A 25,965-nucleotide genomic window follows, 5' to 3' on the forward strand; every position below is an offset into this window, starting at 1 on the left:
ACGTGAAATTGAGAGCTTCGTCAGTTTAAAATATAACGCGTGAGATTATAACCTCCTGAGACCCAGACCCCTAAAAATTGACGGATTGTCTTGAATTTTGGAAGGCAGGCTAAGTTTCATATGTACAACTAACAAAAAATGCGAAAAAAAATCTAGCCCCCCTACATACGTCAAAATGGGGGGTGTCACCAGTGACACTACGGGTTTCAAAGACATTAAAACGGGCTTGAATTAATTAATATTTTAATTACTTCAGGTCTGGTAAAATAGGTGTTTTTAGTTTCAAATTGATCTGCAATTGTTTAGAATCATATAAGATTTACTTTTATTGAACTTGTTATTACAAACTTTAATTTTACTTGCAATAAATGTGTGATTTGTGTTTGAGTAAAATCTTGGAAGCTGAATTAGAGCTACTTCCTGCCAACCGATTGAGCTGAAATTTTGCATAGACATGTAACTCAGATGAAACTTCAATATAATGAGGTCATGGAGCTGATCTGATGATGGAGACGGAAGGTAGCCATAGAAACTCTGTGACTAAACGATGTAACTCTGTCGAGTTTTGAATCATTTGATTGGTATTGACAAGTACTCTGGTCTTGAATGATCTCCAGGGTCTGATCTGAGGATGGAGCATCAATTTTTTCATCATCTGTCTCATCAAAGTTGCATAACATTGACTTTACGTTACCATCAGACAATCCTAAAACGGACCATATTTCAAGTCACGAGTGCCCAAAGTGTCACCAGTGACACTCGAATTAATTGACGAAAATACTTATTACAATAGAAACATTTTAATAGTTTTATCACACAATCTGAGAGATATGTTGAAATANTACTACCGTAGCACACAGAAAACACAAAACAATACCAAAAAACTTATTTTAAATAATATTTTCTTTTCCTGGAATGTGTCATGTCGGAGGTCGCGCGAATTCAAAATTTCAATTAATGTTTACAAAATCAAAAACCCTTTCGTACGAGGCATAGCAATTTTTTAGATATGTGACATATTCCAACGTTTCACACACTTTTATTAATTTTCATAAATACCAATAAATGGCGCTGTAAAAAAAAATATACTCAAGTGTCACGAGTGACACCGGGGGTCTCAGGAGGATAAACTAACAGTGGGTGGTTAGGTTAGATTATAATCTAACGTTTTAAGGTAACAGGAGGAAATGCAGCCAGCATCCTCGCCTCTTTGCCTCACGGACACACTTTCATTTTTGAGTAAAATAAGTATATTTTTATTTTATTTAGAGTTAAGTTTGCCTTAGTTTAAAAAAAATCTGTTTATTGTAAATAAAGACTTACCGAATAACTAATGTAAGGGTTACCGGACTATTAAGAAAGATGGTGGTACTTAGTAGTGACTCTAGAAAAATAATAAAATAGGTAACATAATTTAAAGTAGGTATATAAAATATAAATAATATAATATAAATATAATATAAATAAAGCACTAAGTATGTATCAATAACCGATCTAAAACGAATGTATAGAACATAGAGTAATGTTAATCGAGTGAATGTATAGTAAAAAGGTTTTTCATGTTTAAAATTTCCCTGAAAATGCTGACATTTTTTTTAAATAAATAAATAAATAAATAAATAAACCTTTATTGTCACCATAACAAAAAAATACAACTTTAACACAGCTTAACAATTAAAAATAAGGTGACAAGGGCATCCGGCTCAGCGTAAGCTGTACGGCACTAGGTATTTACAATATTGATATGGCGTATTTTCTCGTCTCGTCGGTTTCCATTGGCTCTTTACAACAGTTTTCCTCATTCTATATTAAGATATCCTTTTTCGGACTTCCGAATCCCCGACGCTTCGGTAAATCCAGCTCAGCTGTAATGCTTGACATGTCCGAAACAGGTTTCGTAAAACTAGAAAGCTATATTCATAATACTTTTTTTTCGCGATAAATGCCTATTACGTTTTTCTGCGAGGTATGTGTTTTATCAATATAACTAGCGGCCGCCCGCGACTTCGTACGCGTGGATCCCGTTTAACCCCCTTCATCTATCTTACGCGGTTTAGATTTTTTCATACAAATATTTTTTCCCGCTAACTCCCGTTCCCGTGGGAATTTTGCAATATCCTGTTGTAACTAAGCTTTAAGTTTACTAAGGTACCTGCATGCCAAATTTCAAGCGTCTAACTTAAGCGTTTTAGATTTTTTATTCAAAAGGATTTTCCCGCTAATTCCCGTTCCCGTGGGAATTCCTAAGTAGACTATAACCTATCCAGGAGTATGAAGAATAATTGTACCAAGTTTCGTTAAAATCCGTTGAGTAGTTTTTGTTTCTATAACGTTACATACAGACAGACAGACAAAAATACATCACAAGTATGATTTAGAGAGGGTGTTACTCATGCAGTGAAGGCTAAATTACCTGATGACAATGATGATGATATCATAATCTGAGTAAACTCTATTTAGATGAGTAATAAATGTGTGTTAGCTTACTTATGATACAAGATAAAAGAAGTTGATTCTGCGTGTAGACAATTTGGTTTTGTAATCGCTTCTAAATTAAATATTATGAAACAGTTATTGCATGCAACTTTATCGAATCCACGTTAATCACAATTGTTACATAGTTAATATTTTTTTATTGATTCGCTATGCACTACACACTAGGCAATGAATCGAAACCTATTAATATTGTAATGTTACGAACCGAAATTTGATTAAAGGGTACTCTATATTTAGTACCAGGGTTGCCTCTTGACGTCCATGGGGCATGGTTCATGAATAAATTAATTGAACTACGCATTTTATAGTTTGGAGGCGATAAAATGGCCGATCACGACCAATCCCTAGTCGGCAGTGATGGGATAGCTCTCGTTGTCAAAGGCCCGTTTCAATCTCAAAAATTGTCTCGTGTGGGCCTTTGATTAGTTAAATTTGAATAAGACAAAACAGACTCTATGCTTGATTTTGAAACTTATTTAAGTTAGTTAGTTTATTAACGTTTTTTTTTACTGTTCAGATGACGGCTCAACCATCCATTACGTTTTTTAACATGGTAATGACTCTTGATAATTTATCTGCCTGTCCTGTGGTTGACTGGCAAAGAATGCATTTGTTCATAAGGTCCGTAATTTGTACATTTTCTTACGTGCAATAAATATTAATAAAATGGCACCTACTGCCACTGTTGCACTGAAAGATGCACATTTATTCATGTTGATACACAAAACTAATAATTCTGCTAGTATTTATTAGTGTATTCTAAAATAAACATACAAATTAGTTTAGATGCTCCCCGTTACCTGAAACTTAGCCATGTAACATCAGCCGCAAATTATTTGTTAGTTAAAAATTAGCTGAACGTTCCGGCAATCCACTTGATGTGGTTTGATGTTGTCTACATACTAATGATATACGAGTAACTTTTTGTGCTATTAAAATTCAAAATCAAAATCATTTTCTACGTGATATTGGACTAAACTCAACTCGTACCTGCAAGCTTTTGAGCGATTAATTGATCCATCCGACCGATTTCGGNAGTAAAGCCTAAAACTATGTTTTTTATGAATATTTTCAAAGACGAATACAATTTACGAGTTTATTATTCAATAAACAAAAATACACTTCTAATATTGTGTGTCTGGCATACATTTAGTATGGAAGCTGGAAACATTGAATTTTCAGATAGATCCAGTTTATTCTGTAACCTATTATTGGTACCGTTTGAAAGAGCTCATGAAGCACATTCAGGATCAGTAACCAGTTTTTCAATATCTTGTATAGTTTAGAAATAATCGAGTGAGATCACTTAACGTTTCCACCCTGTATAGGCCTCAATGCCACCCACATGGGCTCGTCGTAGCACCTCGGTATTGCGCACTCGACCAGACCATCTGATCTTCATGATGGTACGAAGGCATTTGAGGTGGAAACGATCCAGTGTGCGTGTGGCGATACACGCACCACGCCTCGGAGGAGTACAGTAGGTTTGGCAGCACAACCGCCATGTATATTGAAATTTTTGTGGCCAGCTTTAGGTCATGCGAGCAGAAAACCTTGGAACGCAGCTTCCCAAATGCTGCAGCTGCAGCACTGATCCTGCTGCTGATCTCGGCATCAAGGTCACATTTGGATGTTATAGTACTCCCCAGATATCGGAACTTATCCACCTGTTTCAGTACATCCTCACCAAGCATAATGCTTAGAGACTCGTGGTCATTTGTGTCCAAAGACATCACTTCTGTCTTCTTGACACTTATCTTCAGGCCGAACTTGCAGCATGCCTGGTGAAAGACGGACATCAGCTGTTGCAGGCCTTCTGAGGATTCTGCTAGAAAGCACAAATCATCAGCATACATGATCTCAGTGATCAGTGCATACGAGACTTTAGTGCGCGCCTTAAGTCTGGCTAAGTTGAACAGGCTGCCATCTGTGCGAAAACGGATGCGGAGGCGACGCATTATATAGGCCTCAATGCCACCCACATGGGCTCGTCGTAGCACCTCGGTATTGCGCACTCGATCAGACCATCTGATCTTCATGATGGTACGAAGGCATTTGAGGTGGAAACGATCCAGTGTGCGTATATGGTGGCGATACACGCACCACGCCTCGGAGGAGTACAGTAGGTTTGGCAGCACAACCGCCATGTATATTGAAATTTTTGTAGCCAGCTTTAGGTCATGCGAGCAGAAAACCTTGGAACGCAGCTTCCCAAATGCTGCAGCTGCAGCACTGATCCTGCTGCTGATCTCGGCATCAAGGTCACATTTGGATGTTATAGTACTCCCCAGATATCGGAACTTATCCACCTGTTTCAGTACATCCTCACCAAGCATAATGCTTAGAGACTCGTGGTCATTTGTGTCCAAAGACATCACTTCTGTCTTCTTGACACTTATCTTCAGGCCGAACTTGCAGCATGCCTGGTGAAAGACGGACATCAGCTGTTGCAGGCCTTCTGAGGATTCTGCTAGAAAGCACAAATCATCAGCATACATGATCTCAGTGATCAGTGCATACGAGACTTTAGTGCGCGCCTTAAGTCTGGCTAAGTTGAACAGGCTGCCATCTGTGCGAAAACGGATGCGGATTCCCTCATGCTACTTCAATACGTCCGCGTGGGATGAAGTTAAATTATAATTCCTCAACAAGTATGTTTGTTTTAGGTTAAATAAGTTCATTTATCCCAACTTAATATTATAAATGCGAAAGTAACTCTGTCTGTCTGTCTGTCTGTCTGTTACGCTTTCCCGCTTAAACCTCGCAACCGATTTTGATGAAATTTGGCATAGAGATATTTTGAGTCCCGGGAAAGAACATAGGATAGTTTTTATCCCGGTTTTTGAAACAGGGACGCGCGCGATAAAATTTTTCTGTGACAGACAAAATTCCACGCGGGCGAAGCCGCGGGCGGAAAGCTAGTACTCTATAAATCTCTCTATAAATAACACACAACTCTAATGAAATTAAGGTGAAATTTGAAGTAATCATTATTATTTATTATGCCATCAAAGTCTTTCACAAATTATGTAGATAGACTGGTTGAAGAGCCCTAATGTTGAAATATTTCTCTTTTTTGCATAATACACTCAACATCAAATAAATCGCACCTTCCGCAACGCGAACTTTAAAGATTTTCTTTTGACACAATCATCGTGTCCCAACAATATTGGTGTTATTTGAAAGACCAATAAAAATGGTTATAAAACCAAATAATGATCATTCTCACGTGTCCTCTTTAACAGTTTTATAGCCATAAAAGTTGGCTCAAGCGTAACTGCCTATTTTTTAAGAAGTGACTCTGGATCCTTCTAAAGACACATTTTTGAGGTAAAAACCTTTCCCTTAAAGAAAAGAAGTTTAGAACTAGGCTTTTAAATGGTGCCAATATTGGTGGGAAATAGGGATGCATTCGTTTGAAAGTGCTTGTCGCAGGAGGTGCGATTTATTTGATTTCGAGTGTAGAATTCTTATTTATGTAGTGGGAAGGCGCTGGATGCAGGCCGCCACCAACCGGCCATTGTGGAAATCGATGGGGGAGGCCTATGTTCAGCAGTGGTCGTCCTAAGGCTGAAATGATGATGATGATGATGATGAGAACATGTATAGCCTGACCAGGAACATAAAAACCCTCGCCATGTTGCGGAAAACTAATGGTACTAATTTCTTTTAATGGCAACAGTAACTGAAAACTTCATTGACATGTCACCTTGCATGTCAGTCTATTGCTGTCAAAGTGTAAACAAACTTTATTTTAAATGTGTGCAATTGATTTTGTGAATTAGATTGCTAAAATATTTTTATAGTCGTGAAAGAAAAGTGGTTCACAATGTGTTAATGTATTTGTCGAAGAGAAATACTAAGGGTTCGGACAATATTTTCATTGAATAATGTTTCCGACAAAGGTTGTCAAATTGACTGACATGTTTATCGTATAGTACAGTCCACTATGAAAATTAGCTGTAGTTTGTTTCAACTACCTATTTTAAAGTTTTTTGTCACTTTCTAAGTTTTGAATTTTATGGAATTGGGAAAGAAGTACCGAGTTTGAAGCGTTCATGAGCAGACATTGCAGTTGAATATTCAAGTTCTGAATTTGATTATTGATGAATAATAAAATAAATCCTGCTATCTCGATAGATGGTTTCATTTAATTTATTTAAACCAGGCTACCTTTAATAATATTTTTTCGTTAATTTATGACAATATCAAATTAGCCCGTAATCCTGAATCCTGGTACATAAATTTAGCCTATTAATTTAACACAGGTACGACTGTACTCAGTGTTGCACTATCAAATGCAATTGAGGCGCCTCTATGCCAGGGTTTTTATGTTCCTGGTCGGGCTATAGACGACTTGTTATTGACCATGTGTGTTTGTCACCAGGAAATGGACGACAAATCTGACGTGGAGACGAAGAGCACCCAGTCGTACTGCATGCACTCTGTGGATCTGGAGTTCCGCCACGCCATTCGGTCTACACACATCGACAAGAGCATCGAGGCCAAGAGAAAAGTGAGTATACTTCAAAAGTTCGTTCGTTCGTTTCAGTCTTTGTGGAAATAGATTTGATTTAAAGCCACGATAGCCGAACGGTGAAGGGATCGGACTGGACCGTCGAGTCGGCGACTCGTGATCCGGGGAAAGCGGGTTCGGTCCCTGCCGCCGCTCGACTATTGTGGTAAGCTCACTTGTGACACAAGCATATTTATTAGCTTAGTACGAGGGGCTTACGAGACTATTAGTAATTTGTGTAATTACTAAATCTTAAAAAAATTCCTTGCCTCCCGCCTTTGTCCAGCAGTGGACATCATTCGGCTGAAACTTTAAAAGAAAAATTTTCAAAATTCGCTTTTTATACTTTCGAAATAACTTTTTATACTTTAATTTTGTGTTACTCTTGGTTCATCTCACTTGATTGAAAGTCTTGATTAGGCCAAAGGTTTACTAATTGGAAAGGTCTCATAGTGCGCGTGAACGCACAGGGTCTATTCAACGCTGTGCATTTGATTTGCTGCTTCCCTTGCAAGCATCGTGTGAATACGGGTGTTAACCACATAGGAACTGGACATTTAACTGCCGATACACAAAAGCAGTTCAATGAGGTGATTCTGTAGAATTTATTGTAACTAATACAAATGCACAACAAGTCGCTGACTCTTATTACTTGATATGGAATATTGTGAACTTTTATGTTTGCTTTATTTTGACAAAATTGGTAAATAACATAGGTAAGAAAATCGTTTTAACAACAATCAGGCATGACAATGGCAAAACTAATAAAATAGAGGTAAGTTACTCTTGTCTTTCCGAGAACGATGATACTAATTTTATTTACCGATACACAATTCTCCGTAACAATAATAATATAAACTAGGAATATTATTGCTCTAACGTTAAATAATTCCATCCTTCCGCGTACATGTTTCCGCAAATCAAAGACTACACTGTTCCCAAAATAAACATCAGTGTGCCTACCATGAGTTTACGTTAGGTGTGCTCGCTAGCGACTGCGTAAAAAAATGACATTTAAATGTATGACATATTGTGCAGCGCCCCTAGTGGCTTGGCTACTTTCAAGAAATAAAATCTTCATAGAATTTTTTGACGTATTCGCTAGCGAGCTCACCTAACGTAAACTCATGGTAGGCATACAGTTGTGACTTTCATCCCGGAAATATTCACATTTTCTGAGTAAATATTTTTTGGGGACCAATCGCGGGCTATCAGCTATGAGTGAGCTATGTGCCTTTATCCACCCGGGCTTAATAAGCTCTATGCAAAGCTTTGTAAAGCAATAGACAATCCTGTTACACTGACTTTGATCAGACTTGCTGGATGCAGACTTTTTTAAGAGAGAGATAATTTTCCATATTGAATACATAACATTTTGTATTGCATTTCATAAAACGTGTAAGACCCTCAAAAGTATGCTCACTTAGGTTATGTTGTCCATGGAGAAAAATATCAATGGATATAAAAAGGTTCGTTTACGGGACAAAATTACTAGGTAATTACATAAATAATTATCTGGTTATCCACAGGCTGACTTACTTACAGGACACCTAGGTCAATGATCAAAGTTCCTTTTTTTGTTATTGTTATAAACTGTCCCTTAAAAACACTTGTTATTATGAATATTTTGAAAGAAAAGATAAACAGTTTTGTTACTCTAAATGAAATAGATATTTTGCAGAATAAAACGTCGTAGTAACACACTCTTCAGTAAAGGGTCATAGTAACTCAATATCGTTTATTTCTTGTGAATCGTAATGGACACCCTCTTTCTTGTTATCCGTTTTGTCGGGTTTTCACAAAAAACAATGGGTATTCTGGTCGGTCTGGCAACAAAAGAACTATGTATTTGAATCTGAATATTCAAATTCCAACGTTTCAGTATTTACACATTAAAGTAAAACGTAAAAAACCGGCCAAGTGCGAGTCGGACTCGCGCACCGAGGGTTCCGTACAAACCTGCAAGGTTTACAAAGTTCGTTCATTACGACAATCGAGTCATAACTATGGTATTTTTATTACAAAATGAAATTCATAACATTACAATGGGGAAAGTAACTACTTAAAAGGAGAATGCCCAAAAGTGGTATCGCTCGAAATCTAATTGTACATTGAGGGTACCACACCGTAAATTCCTTTCTTCATTTGTAATGATTTCTGCCGTCTATAAGCTAAAAGGCCGCTAAATGACAAAATCGAATTTTGAGCTAGAGCAGAAAAAAGCGGCAAAATTTTCAAACCGATGCTGCTCAGTATCTATAAACATTTTGTCATGTTGTCATATATAAAAAAAAAGGTATTTTTTTCAACTTTCACATGAAGTAAGTTGATTTTGTAAAATATTAATAATTAATTCAATAAATGTACATTTTCCTTTCTAACCTTGTAAAATTTTAAGGCTTGCTTCAAGTGTGCAGAACTAAATGGCGGCTAAAGAATCATAACTGCTTTTAAGTTATGGATTTATTAATAACTGCCAGAAAAGATAGGAAGTTATTAACATATCCATAGCAAAAAAGCGGCTAATTACACATAGCCGCCTTCTAGGCAAGTAGATATCGCTTAACTTCTCTTCCAAAAATTTTTAACAACTTTTAATACAGTTATGCATAACTTAAAGGCAGTTAATTACTAAACCTTTTCATATAACTGCTTTTTAGGCTAGCACTATCCACATCTGTATTTTTCGAATCCTGCAAAATTAAACGTTAACTTATAAAATCAAACTAAGTTTTTGCAAAGAAAAGTTCTTTTTTTCCACAAAACTATCGGGAATGGTGATAACAAAATGAAATAGTCCATTCTCTTAGGGTAACATTTTAAAAATTGCCTTTATTCTAGTTCTAACAACCTTATTTGCATGTGTGGGGTATCAAATTAAATGTAATTAAGTGGTATATAATGCTGTAATATGTGTAATAACCTCAGCTGAATTACAATTACGAAAATATTTATCAAAATAAAATCTCAAGTCCATATTTTCAATTAACAGTCTCGAAAATATAAATAATAGACAGAAAATTTTATTATGTAAAGCACACATAACGAGCAACTCATTATCTATTCAGGTTTTTTTTAACTCAATCAAATTCAAAATGTCTTAGTTACATAGTTGTCAGTGAGGCGTTCTCTACTCCAGACAGCTGTACTCTATTAGTTTCAACTAATTTCAGTGAGAAAGGAGACGAGTGAATGATAGTATTTTATGTTTCTTAAATTTAAATTTAAATATATTACCAACATTATTCAGTACACTGTTTTTATCATTATTACTGTTTTCATTCTTGAGCAAACTTATGTTTCTATGAAACCTAGAAATACCATATTATTGAAATCAAATGAAAAGTGATTATATTTTCTTCAACTTCTCTCTCATGATTTATGCAAATGACCGTGCTGAGATGTTTATGTTCTAGAATGCTAGATTAAGCTCAAATTGTAGAAAATTTAATTGACTTTAGAAAACTATTAAACAAAGACACCTGGAAACATTTTTTATATTTAAAATAACTGAAATAAGCGCCTGAGTTATTCAGTATTATAAATTATTTCCTTTGACTTGCTGTATCTGCAAAAAAATTTACTAAGAGCATTGGAATGAACTTCAAACGGTGGCAAACTATATTAAATTTAGTAAAATATGAAGCAACGATATCGACAAAACGCTCTCTTGTGGTAGTTTCCCCAAAACAGTGAAGAAAGCGCCAAAGTTACATTTTGGCGCATTGTTGCAAATAAAGGTAAAAACTATAAAGGGACCTAACAACATCATAAATACTGTAAAAAAGCGTGTTTACGATGTTTTGATGTCGACATTGACTGGCCTATTATGTAACTAAATAAAGACTCCTATAAGCTTAGGTAGGTACTTTGCTTGGATACAAATATGTACTTATTAATCCAAAGCAAAGTTTTAAATTATTTATTACAAAATATAAACGGTGGTTACTAGCAAGTTTATTTTATTGTCGATTTCGAGGAAAAACTGATTTATTTTTGTATTTTCAATCGATTTTATTAATGTTTTTTTTTATTATATCCATTTCAATACTGTGGCATTTCTTTTTTCTTATAAGTTTTATAAACATACAGTATTGTCATACACTCGTCTTATTTCCCACTGAAAGTAGTTAAACCTAACAAACTACACGCGCATGAAGTAGAGGGAGCGCCTTACTAACAACGATGTAACTAAGACATTTTCAATTTGATCGAGTCACAGTTTTATTCTTTGAAAAAACCGGCCAAGTGCGAGTCGGGCTCGCACACCGAGGGTTCCGCCGTACAAACGTAGCGGTTTACAATTTATGACGTATTAAATCAAATTACTTACTTGATTCCGTTGCGAGTAGTGGCGAATTTCAAAATATGCGGTATGATTATTTTTTATTTATTTATTTTTCCTATATTTGCATTATAGGTAGGTACCTACCTCAGCGTTTTGAATTTTTGCGTTGATTTAGAATTTCTCACAGTTTAGAGGCAATTAGATTTAAGAAGTGTTTGATATGAATTTCAACTTTAATATCTCTACGCGTTCATGTGAAAAAGGGTAGGTAGTAAGTTTATAATTATTAAAAAAATATTTTATGTCATGTAAGCAAAAATAATATTTTAAATTTTATATAACTTCAAATTTATCATTTTCGCAATTTTTCCTTTATCTGTACTATATAACGTTGCTTCGTGCCGAATTTCAAGATTCTGAGTTCACAGGAAGTACCTTGTAGGTTTTGATTCCCTAGCGTGTGACGGAAATTCGTCTAAGGTGTCAGTATAAACTGCTGTATCTTTTGATCGCGTTAACTTAGAAGTTTGATTTTTTTACTTCTTAAAGGGACAAAATAGATCTAGGTATTTGGTATAAATTTCAATTTGATACCTTTATTCGTTCGTGAGAAATAAGGTAGTAAGTTTCATTTTATTAAAATATTTTTATTATATTATATAACTAAAAAAATGTAATTTTCGCAATTTTTCCTATATTTGCATTATATGACAATGCTTTATGCCAAATTTCAAGATTCTGAGTTTACGGGAAGTATCCTGTAGGTTTTAATTCCTTTGCGAGTGTCGAAAATTTGTTGAAAATATCGACATAATCGGCTGTATCTTTTGATTGGCTTGGCTTAGAAGTTTGATATTTTCACAGCTTAAAGGAACAATAGACCTGAGTATTTCATGTGAATTTCAGCTTGATACGTTCACGCGTTCTTGAGATAAAGGGTCTTGACAGAAGGACGGACGGACAACAAAGTGATCCTATAAGGGTTCCGTTTTTTCCTTTTGAGGTACGGAACCCTAAAAAGAGCTTTAGCAACAGAAATGGGGATTTCCTGTGTATGTTTTATGTTACAAAGAGTTAAAATGCCACAGGGTGTAGAAAGAAAGAAAGAAAGATATATTTATCAGGTTTATCATGATGTGCTATCGACTCGACTTGAAATTCAAATGTGATTTTGTTCCTCAATCGAAGAAGCACATGATGTCGTGCCCTACGTGCCCAAACAACTGCACGCAGGAATACTTATTGAAAGCTACTGACAACGCCACTCTTGTGGCATAGTTTTGGACTGACACATCTGTGTTATTACCAGAGGCAACAAAAATAAAAACATTTCTTAAAAGCTTTCGATTTATATCAAAGTTGGATCATAAATTTTATTCAACTCTTTATCATGAGCACATGCTACATCGCTACACAGGGTATAGAGGTGTGAAATATACCTCTGTTTACGACTTTCTGAGAATTTTCCTAAACGGCCTGTACAATATTACATTAAGCGGGGTATTACGGCCTTAGCGGCATACTTTATGAGCTGTATACCGTATATCGTAACACACAGAACAACCAATTACCCCGTGAAAACCTGGCCCTTAAAAATTACGGGAGTATTAGAGCGTAGATGATTGCCGGTAAAATTAATAAGCAAAGGTCGTATAATCGCCCGGTTGGTAATAAATAGATTTTACGACCAGTTATCGGTTCCTGATTAAAGGATTTGCCACTGAATGCGGTCTGCGGTCAGGTCAAAGTAATTACACATTATGCGGGCTGTATACCCTTTGACCTGGCCGCATCCAGGTTGACAAATTATTAAGCATCATACTAGAGATCAAACTTGGAGTGCAAGTGTAGTTTTGTTCCCCAATCGACGAAGCACATGATGTCGTGCCCTGCGTGCCCAAACAACTGCACGCAGGAAGATTTAATGAAGGCTACTGACAACGCCACTCTTGTGGCGGAGTTTGGGTTGACGCTGTGTAGGTTTGTTGTCGTCACGACAAGAAGAGAAGATATTAGAGATGCGCAAATAGTGTCCGGAACTGGATTGTACTTGAAACGATTAGCTTACCCTTGTCTATACCTATAGTTTCCTGGCATAAAAAAGATATAACAGTATGTACAATAATAATAACGGTATCTGAAAGCATTTAAGAGATTTTGTTTTTCTGACGGATAAATTATTTTGGTAAAGGTCGCGGGAAGAGCTTGGATGCGAGCAGCGCAGGACCGTTCATTGGGGAAAACCTTGGGGGAGGCCTTTGTCCAGCAGTGGACGTCATTTGGCTGAAAAGAAGAAGAAGAAGAAGTTAGGCAACTAGGTCCTTGAACTTTTAAAATTCATTATTACTGATGTAAAATGCGCAAATCTATTTGAGACAGTAAGTCTTTGGATCTTTGATTGTCGCATTGACTCGTAAACAATACCTCGGGCAATTATTCTCTCACAAAAGCTCGTAGCTTTGATATTATAAGGCTCCCAAGACTTTGATGAAATTTCAGCTGTCAGAAGATGACTATGATCTTGCACATTGATAGGTCGGATTATTAAAGGAGCTCAGATATTGAAGGTAATAATATGATATTAATATCTACGCTGGTCTGTCAAGAAAAACAAAAAAGATTATTTGCGTTGTCGCTCAATAAAACATTTGAATAAAAGAAGTAATTATAGAAGAATATCTTATATTATAGATGGATATCCACAGCATATTCTTGATACAAAAGCGATGTATAAGAGCTATATTTGGCATTAAAAAAACCGATTCCTGTCGGCCATACTTTCAAAAACATAATATTCTTCCTATTCCAAGTTTATATGTATATGAAATTTGTCTATTTGTAACTAAACATAAGTCTCTTTTTGTAAAAAAACAGGAAGCTACTAATAGGAGAATACGATCCCAATATTTGTACAAATTACATAAACCATGTGTAAAACTGTCTGCAGTGTCACGAAATGCCTATATTATGTGTATAGATATCTATAATAAATTACCTGATCGCTTTAAAGATGATGAATTAAGTTTAAGTTCGTTTAAGAGGCTCACTAAATTATGGTTATTGAAACATTGTTTCTATAGTTTGAAAGATTTTATGGAGCATAAGGAATAGTTTTTTAATTTTATTTTAAGAGAAATGTGTATACACCTGTAATGGTAGGATTTGGCGATCTAACTTTATTATTGCAATAACTACTGCAAATGTAATGTACCCAAATTTATGCACAATAAATTATTTGATTTTTGATTTTTTTTTTTTTTTTTGAAGAAAAGTTTTTTGGTGTCGTTTGTTTCCGTTTATATAATTTGCTTTTAACATTATTATTATGTCGATAAGAATACAGAGATACAGTGCTGTATTCCACCTGAAGGACGTGGTAAAGAATCCATCATGTGAGGGTCCGTTTCGTTACCGAAATTCGTTGGTAGGTAGTAATTATTTCCTGGTATTGTGTGGACGTTAACCAATTAATGTCCTCAATGTTTAAACTAATTAACATAAAGCAATTAAAGTTGGATCAATTAAATACTGTGCGAAAGCTTTCGTTGATGGTAATTTGATAGCTTATCCTACCTGTTCAATTTAATATTGCATTTGTAAAGATCGAAACTGGGTCGAAACTTTCAATTTCAATAAATATTTTCTTGTGCTTTACCAGAAATTGGCCTTTATATTGGTCATTCTGTATAATTAAGCTTATCGTAATTTTTACAGTCGAAAACATAAAAAAATTGCTGAGCTAGCTTATTCCAGGAACTGTCTTTATCGGACACTCAACATTGAAGTACGGTCGGCACTCGCCAGTGAGTCAACTTACCACCATGGAAAATTTCCCCTAATCAATTTTGAGTTTATATCCTGAGTTTTATAATTATGTGTTGTATGAAAATTAAGCGTGGCATTGTCCTTCTGAAAAACTGGTGAAAGCAAATAAGGTAGCCCTTATTGAAGAAAATTTAGCATTGTAAAGTATTGATGTTTTGGTGTTCTAGACGCGGTAAATTCTAAAATGATTTTTTTTTGTTACAGGTAATACGAATGCTGTTCGTCATAATACTCGAATTCTTCATTTGTTGGACTCCACTGCACGTGATAAACACAGTAAGGGAATCTTTTTATCAAAGGGAATATTTTTGATTTCAAATCATCGACCTGCAAAATGAAAACTTGTGCCCCAGTGAAAATGGATCTAAACACAAATCGAAATAGGTGACAGCAGTCTTGAGGGAAACCAAATTATTTGCGCATCCAATCCCGCACTATCTCTCCTCATCCAAAAAGTTTGGCGAACTTTACTTGCGACCTTAGCGACCTCAACCGGATTATTTTTCGTATAATCGACCCCGGGGTCCCCGATTTGTTTACGATGCCCCTTGGAACGTGATTTCATCGCTTCATAAAGTTTTGGGTGAAAACATATTTGGACCTTTTCTTGCCTTAATCGCGGGTAAAAAATCAAGGAACTGTATAATTTAAGTGAGGATCAAAAAACATTTTTTCAGCCAAATATGTATGTAGAAAACATAACCTTATTACTTTTTACTTACCTAGAAAATACTTTGTTTTTGAAAGGCAACATTCTAAGGCGTGGATGAACTTGTACTGGAGGAGTTTTTAAAGATTTTTAATTTCATAAAATTATCAACAAACAAAATTCAAATAACGGAAAAACTTGTAAATTAGTAAGCTTTTAATATCAAAACTGAAAACATGCAGCAATACCGAACATTTAACACAATCTATTAAAGTGACTGAAAATACACCAGTTTCATGTACTCGTATTGCTAAGTGATAAGATTCTCAAAATTGAATGCTTTATAATAAACAAACGACAACCTGAAATATCAATTCCATTTCATTTCAGCCCATAAACTTAACGATATTTGCCTAACATCGCGACAAAATATCAATTTTGTGACGGCGTCGTTTCAGTAGGTAATTTAAGCCTATTCAGAGCAATTCGAATGGAGCTGAAAGTAATGATAACAATATTTATCTTATTTGTAAATTGTAATTTTCTGTACTTTTTATTCGCTGTTTGCCTTTTGTCATCCTGTTTACTCTCTGGAGAAATGTCTATAATTTGAAATATTTTAATATTGATGTGATTAATAAGGTTGTGAGTGTTTATTTATTTACTTGTGGGGTTTAAGTAAAAAGTTAAATACGGCAACGATTTATCAAGATAAAAAATTTGTTAGCTTTGCTAAAAATTTACTTGCAGAAATAATGTTGTTATGTAGCAAATGTGAGTAAAGTCCGATATTTATATTCTCGACTGTACGTTTAATACGTGACATACCTACTCGAATTGAGTCTCAATCGGATACGTTAAACGGGTCCGGCTCGGGTCTAATGACAGTTTAATTTTCTCTCTCCAATAAAACCCAATCTATAAGGATTTTATTGGCAGTTACAGTGTAAATCCTGACTACAAATAAATAGCAGACTTGCAATAGTAAATAGCCTCGTTAACACTGTAAAGCTGATAAATTTAAACTGTAGAGATTCGCTAACAAATGGTTCTGTCTTACATTTAAGTACAATTAATAGCACCTCAGACAAGTAACTAAATCGTAATTTAAGATAGAGCCTATTACAATCTCAATGTCTCACAGTGTTAACCAAATGTGCAGTCATATGTACAAGTCAACATAATTATATCGATTTTAGATCCTAAACCAACTTTCTTACGCACATTGGTCGTCTAAAATCGATATGATTTTCATTAAGCGACAAAATTCTATCGTCCCAGCTGGATTCAAGCCATGTCAATAAACGCTCATTCTGGAAACATAATAGTGAGCACTCGAGTCTTACGCCCGTATTTACAAACGTCGAATAGAGCTCTGTGATTGGTTTGTATGTCACCCTGTACATCAACGCGCACTGTGAGACCTCATAGTAATGTTTGTGAATACGGGCGTTATACTCGTATACTTATTATTTCCAAAATAAAACCCAAAATCTCTTGCAGATCTACTTATTCTACCCTGAGGAATTGTACCAGTACATCGGCTCCAAGGGTGTGGTTCTGTTACAACTGCTGGCCTACTGCTCGTCCTGCTGCAACCCGATCACATACTGCTTCATGAACCGCAAGTTCAGGCAGGCCTTCATCACGCTCTTCAAGACCTGCAAACTGTTCAGGTATTTTTGTTATTTGCTTCAACCACACCAACGCGTGCAGATCGCCATCGCCGGCGCGATCATAGGCAAATGACAGGTCGCGCGGACTGTCATTGGTCGCGCGACCTGTCATTGGCATATGATTGTGCCATAATTGCGAAGGCATCAGAAGGTGCATGAATTGCAGTTGATAACAGCTTATTACACGCATGGGATTTAAACTTTTTTTTGACATTTTCTGAGCAAAGTAGTAATGTATTTATTATTAAAACTGTCAAGTTCAGCTCGAATAACTTATACCAAGTAAAATAAACTTTTTTATCTACGATATGTAATAAATGAGCCAATTCAAACTAATTTAACCAATATTTGCCTGCCAGCTTCTTGTGAACTATGAGGACATTATAATATTGTAACAATTTAAACTAGCCCTTTCATAAACAGGCATTTATGAATAATTATGATGCGTCTACAATTGAAAAGTAATTTATTGTTATATTTACGTCCTATAAAGGTCAGACTGTAATCATGACAATACGTCACCAAGAAAGCGTTGGGGGCTTCAATGTAATAATATTCAAATTAAATTCTTAACTTATCAGCTCTTGTCCTCCCACGGATACGAGGGTGCTTATAAATATCTACATAACAGTATTAAATCTTTTTCTTAAAGGGTTCGTTCTTGGTATTTTCACTTGTTTTTAATATTTTGAAATTCTGGTATAAATGATTGGGGCCCAAGAGTGTTCAGTTCAGATATTAATAAAAATGTATTTCCAGTAAATATTCCATTAGATTTGCGATATCGTATCCGATATGAGAGTGTAATGGCAAAACTGCATTCAGTGGGTATGCATACTTTTCGCATTACAAGTCAAGCCACGTATTCGTGGGATGGTTGTAGATCTAGCTTATTGCATTTTAAGGCAGTTATTACATTTCCCATGTATTTGAATCGCATATCGTAGTCATACTTTTCAAGTCGAAATCGTGGCATAATTTTGAAATGAAACGCCTAGTCAAACTTACCCTACACATCTTTATAGGTTAATGACATTCAGTTTTATATTATACAGGGTAATTCAAAGTAAACAAAGTATAATTTCCTTTTACTGTAAAGTAAGCAACACGTTCTTCCTCCCAAGACGTAAACCCCAAATTAATGTTTGCGTTAACTCCATTTCCTCATATGAATGGGTTCGCTCTTGATAACAATCTAACCCGAAGGGTGTGGAAGATGCGATCTTTGAATCAACCTTATTCTATAGATGCTTATTCACTTGTGGTTTAAGCCTTAATTACGGCTTTGTGTTTGGGAGTAATGACGTAGGAAATCCCACCCTTTGCTTGCGAATTACCGATGATCTGGCAAAATACTCGACATTGGTAACGAATAGTGGATAATCGGTATGTGAACTACTTAATGGTGGTATCTCGAAGCATGTTATGGATAATGGTTCTGAGAAGGAAGAGGTCTGTCAGCACGTCACTCCCGGAAATTGATTAAGCAATTGAAGTGAAGTTTTTGAACTATTAATGGGATAATAAAATAATTATGGAAATAGATACTCGATTAATTATTCGTTATTGTGACCTCTTACATTCACTAAATGCTCAAGTTTTGGCAAATATTTACTCAGCAAACTTTAATTTAAATAAAACGAATTTGCGAAACTGGGTTTTGCGTGAAAATGCTTATCTTATTATTTTCGTAACCGACTTTGAAAATTTGCGGCTATTCCGCTTACCAGTGCGAAATCCGTTATTATATTCTTGGAACACCTGCGACTTTCATTATTTTTTATTCGAATTCCACATACCGATTTCCGTGCATATTTCGAACCTTTATCTTCGTCTCATTAGAGTATAAAATCGTATTTTTATTCTAAGAATATACCTATTCATATTTTGTTCGCAGACCTACGCATTTGATACTTTTTCCTTTCAAATGTATTTTAAATGTGTCCCTTTTTTCCGATTTTTCCGTATTCCTGTTTTTTTTATCTATTTGAAAATCAATGCTCAATACAACATCGTTATTTGAATGTTTCTTTTCCAAATAAACTTCTTATTTTCAATAAAAGCAACCTCGCTTTCTGAAGTTGAGGCTCGTTAAATTGATAAATCGTTTTAAAAGTAGCCTAAAAGTTCAATGTTCTTTACAGTTATAAATTAATAAAGTTCATAATTATTAAGCTTTTTTATACAATTAATTTTATCTTTACGTAATAATTTACAATTTATGGGGAAAACAAACTAAAAGATGGTTAGGCACGGAATACGGATAGCAGAAGGAAAAGGAAATAATCAGTTACCGCAGGGGTGGCAAAATGTATGATACGTCTTATCTTATCGCGTAATTTAGCTTACTGTCGTTTAGGCGCCTTTTCGGGGACGATAATAATACCACAAAGTAGTTATGGTTTTATTTTTTTCACACGTAAACGCTTCACACGCAAAATTCGAATGAAAGTGTATCCAAATATTACATTTCGTTTAGATTTGATTATTCTTTCCCATTTCACGTTGTAGTTACATAACACAACTAAAATGTTCCACATTAGGGCTAGGGCAAGGGCTATATTTCACCGGGACACCATGGCGGCGCAACCAGTCGCCGGCTACCAACAAAATGTATACAGCTCTATAGAGAGTTACTCACCTGGTGTCCGTTTGGTTGCGCAAAGCTCTATACATTTTGTTGGTAGCGGCGGATGGTTGCGCCGCCATGGTGTCCCGGTGAAATATAGCCCTAAATGATTAGAATGTTCACGACTTTTTTTTTCGAAACTATTTTCCAATGCTCTCAGTATTATTACACTGCATTGCAACTACAAACGAACAACTTTAATGGTATTTAGTATTTCAGGGGATGTTTTTCTGAGAAGTCCGAGTGTAAGCAAGCCACTCCACCACCTTCAAGCCAGGACGTTACAGCCTGTATAGTAAGGGGCAGCCACACTGGACGCACAGGTATGTCTGAAGACTTATTACTTTCCTTATAATAATTATAAAATTAAATCCTTGGGAGGCTTTTGTATCTACAGCTTTTTGGTTCAAAAGAAGAACAAAAATTGTCATGACTGACTTTATTTTTATGATAAAATTATTTCGTAGAGACAAGCTTCTATGCCTATTAAGATATATAAAATATGCTACAGCATACCAGGTCTTCACTAGGAAGTTATGCAAAACTTCATCTTTATTTTAATGAGGTAGTTATGGGACGTAGAAAAAAGCAAAAAATTTAATCTAGTATCTGACTAACATTATCAAAACAAAAAGAAGAGAAGGAATTAAATAGACAGAAGTTGAAAAACGTTTGTGTGCGTGCATGCATAACAAATACACAAACTGATATCCACCTGTCCCACTGCAAGGTAAAGCCAATAAATTTATTTTTATATGTATTCAATTACACATTTTCGAGCAGTACAAACTGATTTTAACGATACAGCATTTAAAAACCCTGTTCTATTAGAGAGACGTGATTTTGATTAGGTACTCAAATAGACTTTTTACAGGATATTTTTGATCCACTCGCTCGTGCTAGTTAATTAACTTTTAAATTGGATTGGGCCTTCATTACATATTGTATTAAACTGATAGACTAAGGCCCAGAACAGACGGTGAAACGCAACTGCAACGAAACTACAACTTTCTGATGATTCTGATGAATGAAACTGAAACTGAAAGTTTCAAACTGGTCGCGTCATGTGTGGTCTCTCAACGGACGCTATGGCAGAAACTTAGATGCAACTCAGTTTCGTTGCAGTTGCGTTTCACCGTCTGTTCTGGGCCTTAGTGATATTTTACTCGTATAAAATAATATTTTAATATTGGAATGAATACAACATGTTTATTAAGCATACATTTATTTTCGATAAAAATGTGTCTGTACTTTTTTAAATGTAAACTTCATTCTCTTTTCATTTATTTAACTACCTGCTGTATACAATTTCATACTTCAGGGTACTTTAAACTATTTTAAAAGGAAAAACTGAAGTCATAAATATCCAATGAGACGATTTCAGTGGCCATTGTGTTCACGAGGTTCCATTTGTAGAACCATTGTACTCAATGTTAAAAACTTTCTTTTATACAAGAAACTGACGCTTACATTTATGCTGCAGAGAGAACAATGTCTTATTAAAGAAAACCAAGGCAAGAAAAAAATATATAACACTTTTACTACATTAATTTTACTAGAATTTAAAACAAAAGGTGATTAATGAACTGACCTATTGTTTTAAATATCGTTAGCCTCCCATATCGACGGTGAATTGACAATACCTCCTAACTGCATTTATCTTTTGGGTTTTCAGGACATATAAAAAAATACGTAAATATTACTTGCCCAAATAACAGCTATTTCCACAAAGGTTTATCTAATAAGAAATATCAGTTAGGAGAAAAATTTCGAATGGAAAAAGTCCACGCGAAATTAAATTTTAAGCCTATTATTAGTATTAAGAAAATAGATTTCTTAAGAAATGTTAGTTAGGTATTGTCACTTCGCCGTCGCTACGTGTTTCAGCGTAAACACAGGTATTCTATTTTATAGGAAAAATTCCTACGTTTTCACTCCCCAGCTGTACACGAGGCACTTAGCGAATCGTTTGTGTCGACTAAAATGTTTTCCTTTCAACGATGTTTATCTTATGAAGCCAACACGCGTCAATTGACATTCCCTGGAATAAAATCTCCTTGAATAGGGATCTTCCATGTCTTTACAAAATGTGCCACGTGGCAGCGATATCTTATAGTTTCGCTACCGACTTACTGGTATATTTAATAGTACCTACCTAGTTAGTAGTAGAGCATCAAATAAAAAAATGTGCATTAAGAAAGTAACTTTAGATACCTACCATTGATGATAACAGAACTAGAACAAGACGAATAATAAGCTTTAGTACAGGGTGGCCATTGAGTTGACGTTCAAAGCTAACATTTGAATTCCTAATCAAGATGTGTCTATGTCACCCCCATGTATGTTCTACGATTTTGCTTAGTTTAGGAGATAGTCTTAATTTTATACAAATAGGTACTAGATTACCTATACTCGTAGGTAGGTACGAATGATTAGGGATTCCCAGACAAAACTTATCTCACCTTTTATAACGTCAGACATCAATTGACGTCATTTAATTTGATAAGATAGAACCTGTAGTCTACCTACATGCAAACTAATTAAAATTAAACTGTGTGACAAAAGGCTTCAATAGATACCTATATGTCTAACTTTTATCAGTACAGATAAATAGAAACATTTTTTACACGTTTTGTTTTTATTAATTAGACTTTAATGATAATTAGTTTGACGTGGTTTGACGCAATTCTTTTTTATTTGAGAGTTTCACCCCCGTATTCACAAACGATACTTGCAAGTGAAGTTTGATTGGTTCATGTGTCACCCTGTGCATCCACACGCGCACTGTGAGACCTTATAGTAATGTTTGTGAATACGGTCGTCAATCCCCGTGTCTTTCTCAAAACTGACATTAAATTCTAAGCAACTTTGGCAATAAAATTATGATTGATTGCACATCAGGCCTTCCCAATACGTCTGGCGTAGATAATTTAGGCCAAATCGTTTGCCTCTGGTAAATTAGAGAGGGCTGTGCGCCTGCAGTGGAGTCTAAATGACCTGATACTGATGAATGTTTGATTGACTGAGATTTACTCGAACTAGTCATTATAGAACGTTCAATATCGTTGCTAGCTCATCATACAGGGTTGTGTTCCTATAGTATGGACAGACAAAAACGATTGAACTGAAAATAATTATAAATTTGAAAATTATGATGAATAAAATTTACTGAAATGTCTGAGATTCACTTGAGTAAGGGTGAGGTTACGCAGCATGTGACGTCCACCCACAAGGTGGACCGACGACATCGTAAAGGTAGCAGGAAGTCGCTGGACGCTACCTACTGGGCAACATGGAAAGCATTGGGGGAGGCCTATGTTCAGAGGTGGACGTCCTATGGCTGAGATGATGATAATGATGAAGGGTGAGGTTTGAATATCTAGCTATAGCCAAATAACGGTGTGTCCACATTTAGCCTCGGCATTGTTTTAGCGTATTAGCCTATCGATCCTAGTGGTGCAAACTAGGCATACAGGGTGGAATTTTGTAATGCCACCTAGAGGGAAAGTACTCTTAATATTGTAGATAGAATTTTTTCTCAATGAAAACATTCTTTTATTTTTGAAAAAAAATAATAGAACTGCATTCAAAGATTTCCAAAAATTTGCTTGCCACACCCGGAAATCGAACCAACTAAAATCTGATAAAAATTACACCCTGTATTTTTATTGCATCGATCATAAGGGTTAAGTATAAGGATGAAATCTCTCTAACAAACTTGATAAATCAAATGAAAGAAAAACCATGAAATCTTAAATTATTTTAATTATGTACCTAGAGAAAATTGTATGGTATGGCAGTGAATTTTCGAAAAAAAATCTAAAATCTTTGAATGCAGTTCTCTTTCTTTTCAAAAATAAAGGAATGTTTTCTTTCAGCAAAATTTTCTATCTACAGTATTAAGAGTACATTCTCTCCAGGTGGCATTACAAAATTCCACCCTGTATATTTTTTGGGTAGTTCCCTAATATATTTATTCATTCGCAGAGCTGGATGGGCTGGAAGGAGAGGATTGTGTTTAGCAGCGGCTCGCAAAGTACTGCTTTGGGAAGCAGCGGGCACCCCGCACTGCCGGCGCCCGTCGTGCTGCGCCCCGTTACACAGGTCAGCTATTTTATAATAATAATAGTACTACCAGGCCTGTTCATCTCCGCGAGTTTATATCGAAAACAAAACACGCACGATGGCCCACCTACAGGATACTATTCGACAAGACCTCACATACGAGCGAACATTGACTCACGCACGCGTATTCTTGTGTATGATGGAAGAAAATAAAGAAAATGGTGTAGGAACCTACTAAATACTGTGCAGTATTTAAGTGCCTAAATAATAATAAAAACACAGAATGTACTTTTTTAAGTTGCCTCAAGACACTGAGAGGTAAATAAGTAGTTAATATTATTCATGATAATTCATGCTAAATCACGTATTTCCTCCGCCATTTTCCGCAGTTTGGCACCTCACGTCACATCATTTTACCGAAGTCAGCCCTATAGCTTCGGCGCAGTGCCGATCACTGACGTTTGTCAAAAAAATGGTGCTTGACTCTTGAGACAGGCTAAATTACACCATATTGTTAATGACATTGAGCATACATTTTTTTAAATACCTTAGCGAAGTAAAACTTCTGTACGTAGTACTTATTATTATTCTGTGGTACTATCAACAACAGGCGTAATACCCAAATCCTTAATAAAGAACCTGGACATCCTCAAATTAAAAAGCAACTCATATCACTTAATGCAGAAAGCTGTTATTTTAAATTCATGCCGAATCACCCGAAAATTTTTAGCTGACGCGCGCTCCACATGTAATGAGTACTAAATTAAACATCATATCAATGCTATCCACTTGGTCTCGACCCGTGGATAACATAAAATGCTGAGAATTTAAAACAACTCAAAATAATAATAATAAAGTCCTTTATTGCTTCTTCAAAATACTTATTCTAGTTACAATAATAGCATTATCATCACTATTCTTCATCATATCGACACGGGTCTCATGTAACATTTTTGTATGAGTTAAATATACAGGATGATTTACCAATACAATACACAAAAATATCCAACACAATACTCACATACTTGAACCTTACCGAGAAATTGCACTGAAAATTGAGGAAACATTTTACATTTCCTTCTGGTATAAACGCAATCCAACCTGTACCATCCTGGAATACAGAAAAATTGCATTGCATTGTAATAAATATACATTTTTATCTTTCCAACGCAGCCATTTTCATTCTAGAGGAGTCAGTTGTATCAGGAGAGCTGTGACAGTGTCAATTTTTGGAAACCTATTATTTATCTATCAGCTCGCGCAGTATCGCAACCACGCGCATTTTTTAACTCTAAACTTGAACTAAATAAAAAACCGGCCAAGTGCGTGTCGCGCAGTGTAGGATTCCGTAGTTGTCCTTCGTTACCACAATATATTTCAGAAGCAAAAATTACTTCATCTAAGTAAAACGACTATTACTCTTAAACTAACTGATATTAACCGTTATAGTTTCCTTGAAAGTTCATAAAAAGCATTATTATCATGAATTTTTTCAGATTTTTCAAGTCATCATTTTAGTTTTTAGAGGGGGGGGGGACGCCCTACTCGAACAAAAATTGGCACTTTAAACTTTAACAATTTGCAAACGGATACCTAAATCGTAAATAGTCTTAGAAACCCCTAAGCCATTTTTAAAAAACCTATCCAACGATACCCCACACGATGGGGTAGAAGAATAAAAAAAAATTCATCCCCACTTTACATGTAATTTTTTTACAAAATTTTATTCTACCGTTTTGTCGGCGTGATTAATTACAAACCTCGGACAGACAGACAGACAGACATATCGAAACTATAAGGGTTCCTTGTCAGAACTACGGA

The 25,965-nt window shown here is 35.5% G+C and overlaps 1 protein-coding gene across 1 annotated transcript in view; it reads left to right on the plus strand.

The window, feature by feature from the left end:
* The window catches only part of NGR-A9 (neuropeptide receptor A9), a 74,342-nt gene that overhangs the window by 46,567 nt on the left and 1,810 nt on the right, over positions 1–25,965 (plus strand). The window contains exons 8-12 of the mRNA XM_028305578.1: positions 6,884–7,012; positions 15,330–15,401; positions 17,278–17,450; positions 20,299–20,402; positions 24,067–24,183. Coding sequence (XP_028161379.1) covers positions 6,884–7,012; positions 15,330–15,401; positions 17,278–17,450; positions 20,299–20,402; positions 24,067–24,101 — 513 coding nt within the window. The 3' untranslated portion in view covers positions 24,102–24,183. The remainder of the gene's footprint in view (positions 1–6,883; positions 7,013–15,329; positions 15,402–17,277; positions 17,451–20,298; positions 20,403–24,066; positions 24,184–25,965) is intronic.

Source organism: Ostrinia furnacalis, unplaced genomic scaffold, assembly GCF_004193835.3.
Source record: "Ostrinia furnacalis isolate ACB-3 unplaced genomic scaffold, ASM419383v2 OfSCF1734, whole genome shotgun sequence".
Classification (NCBI taxonomy): Eukaryota; Metazoa; Arthropoda; class Insecta; order Lepidoptera; family Crambidae; genus Ostrinia; species Ostrinia furnacalis.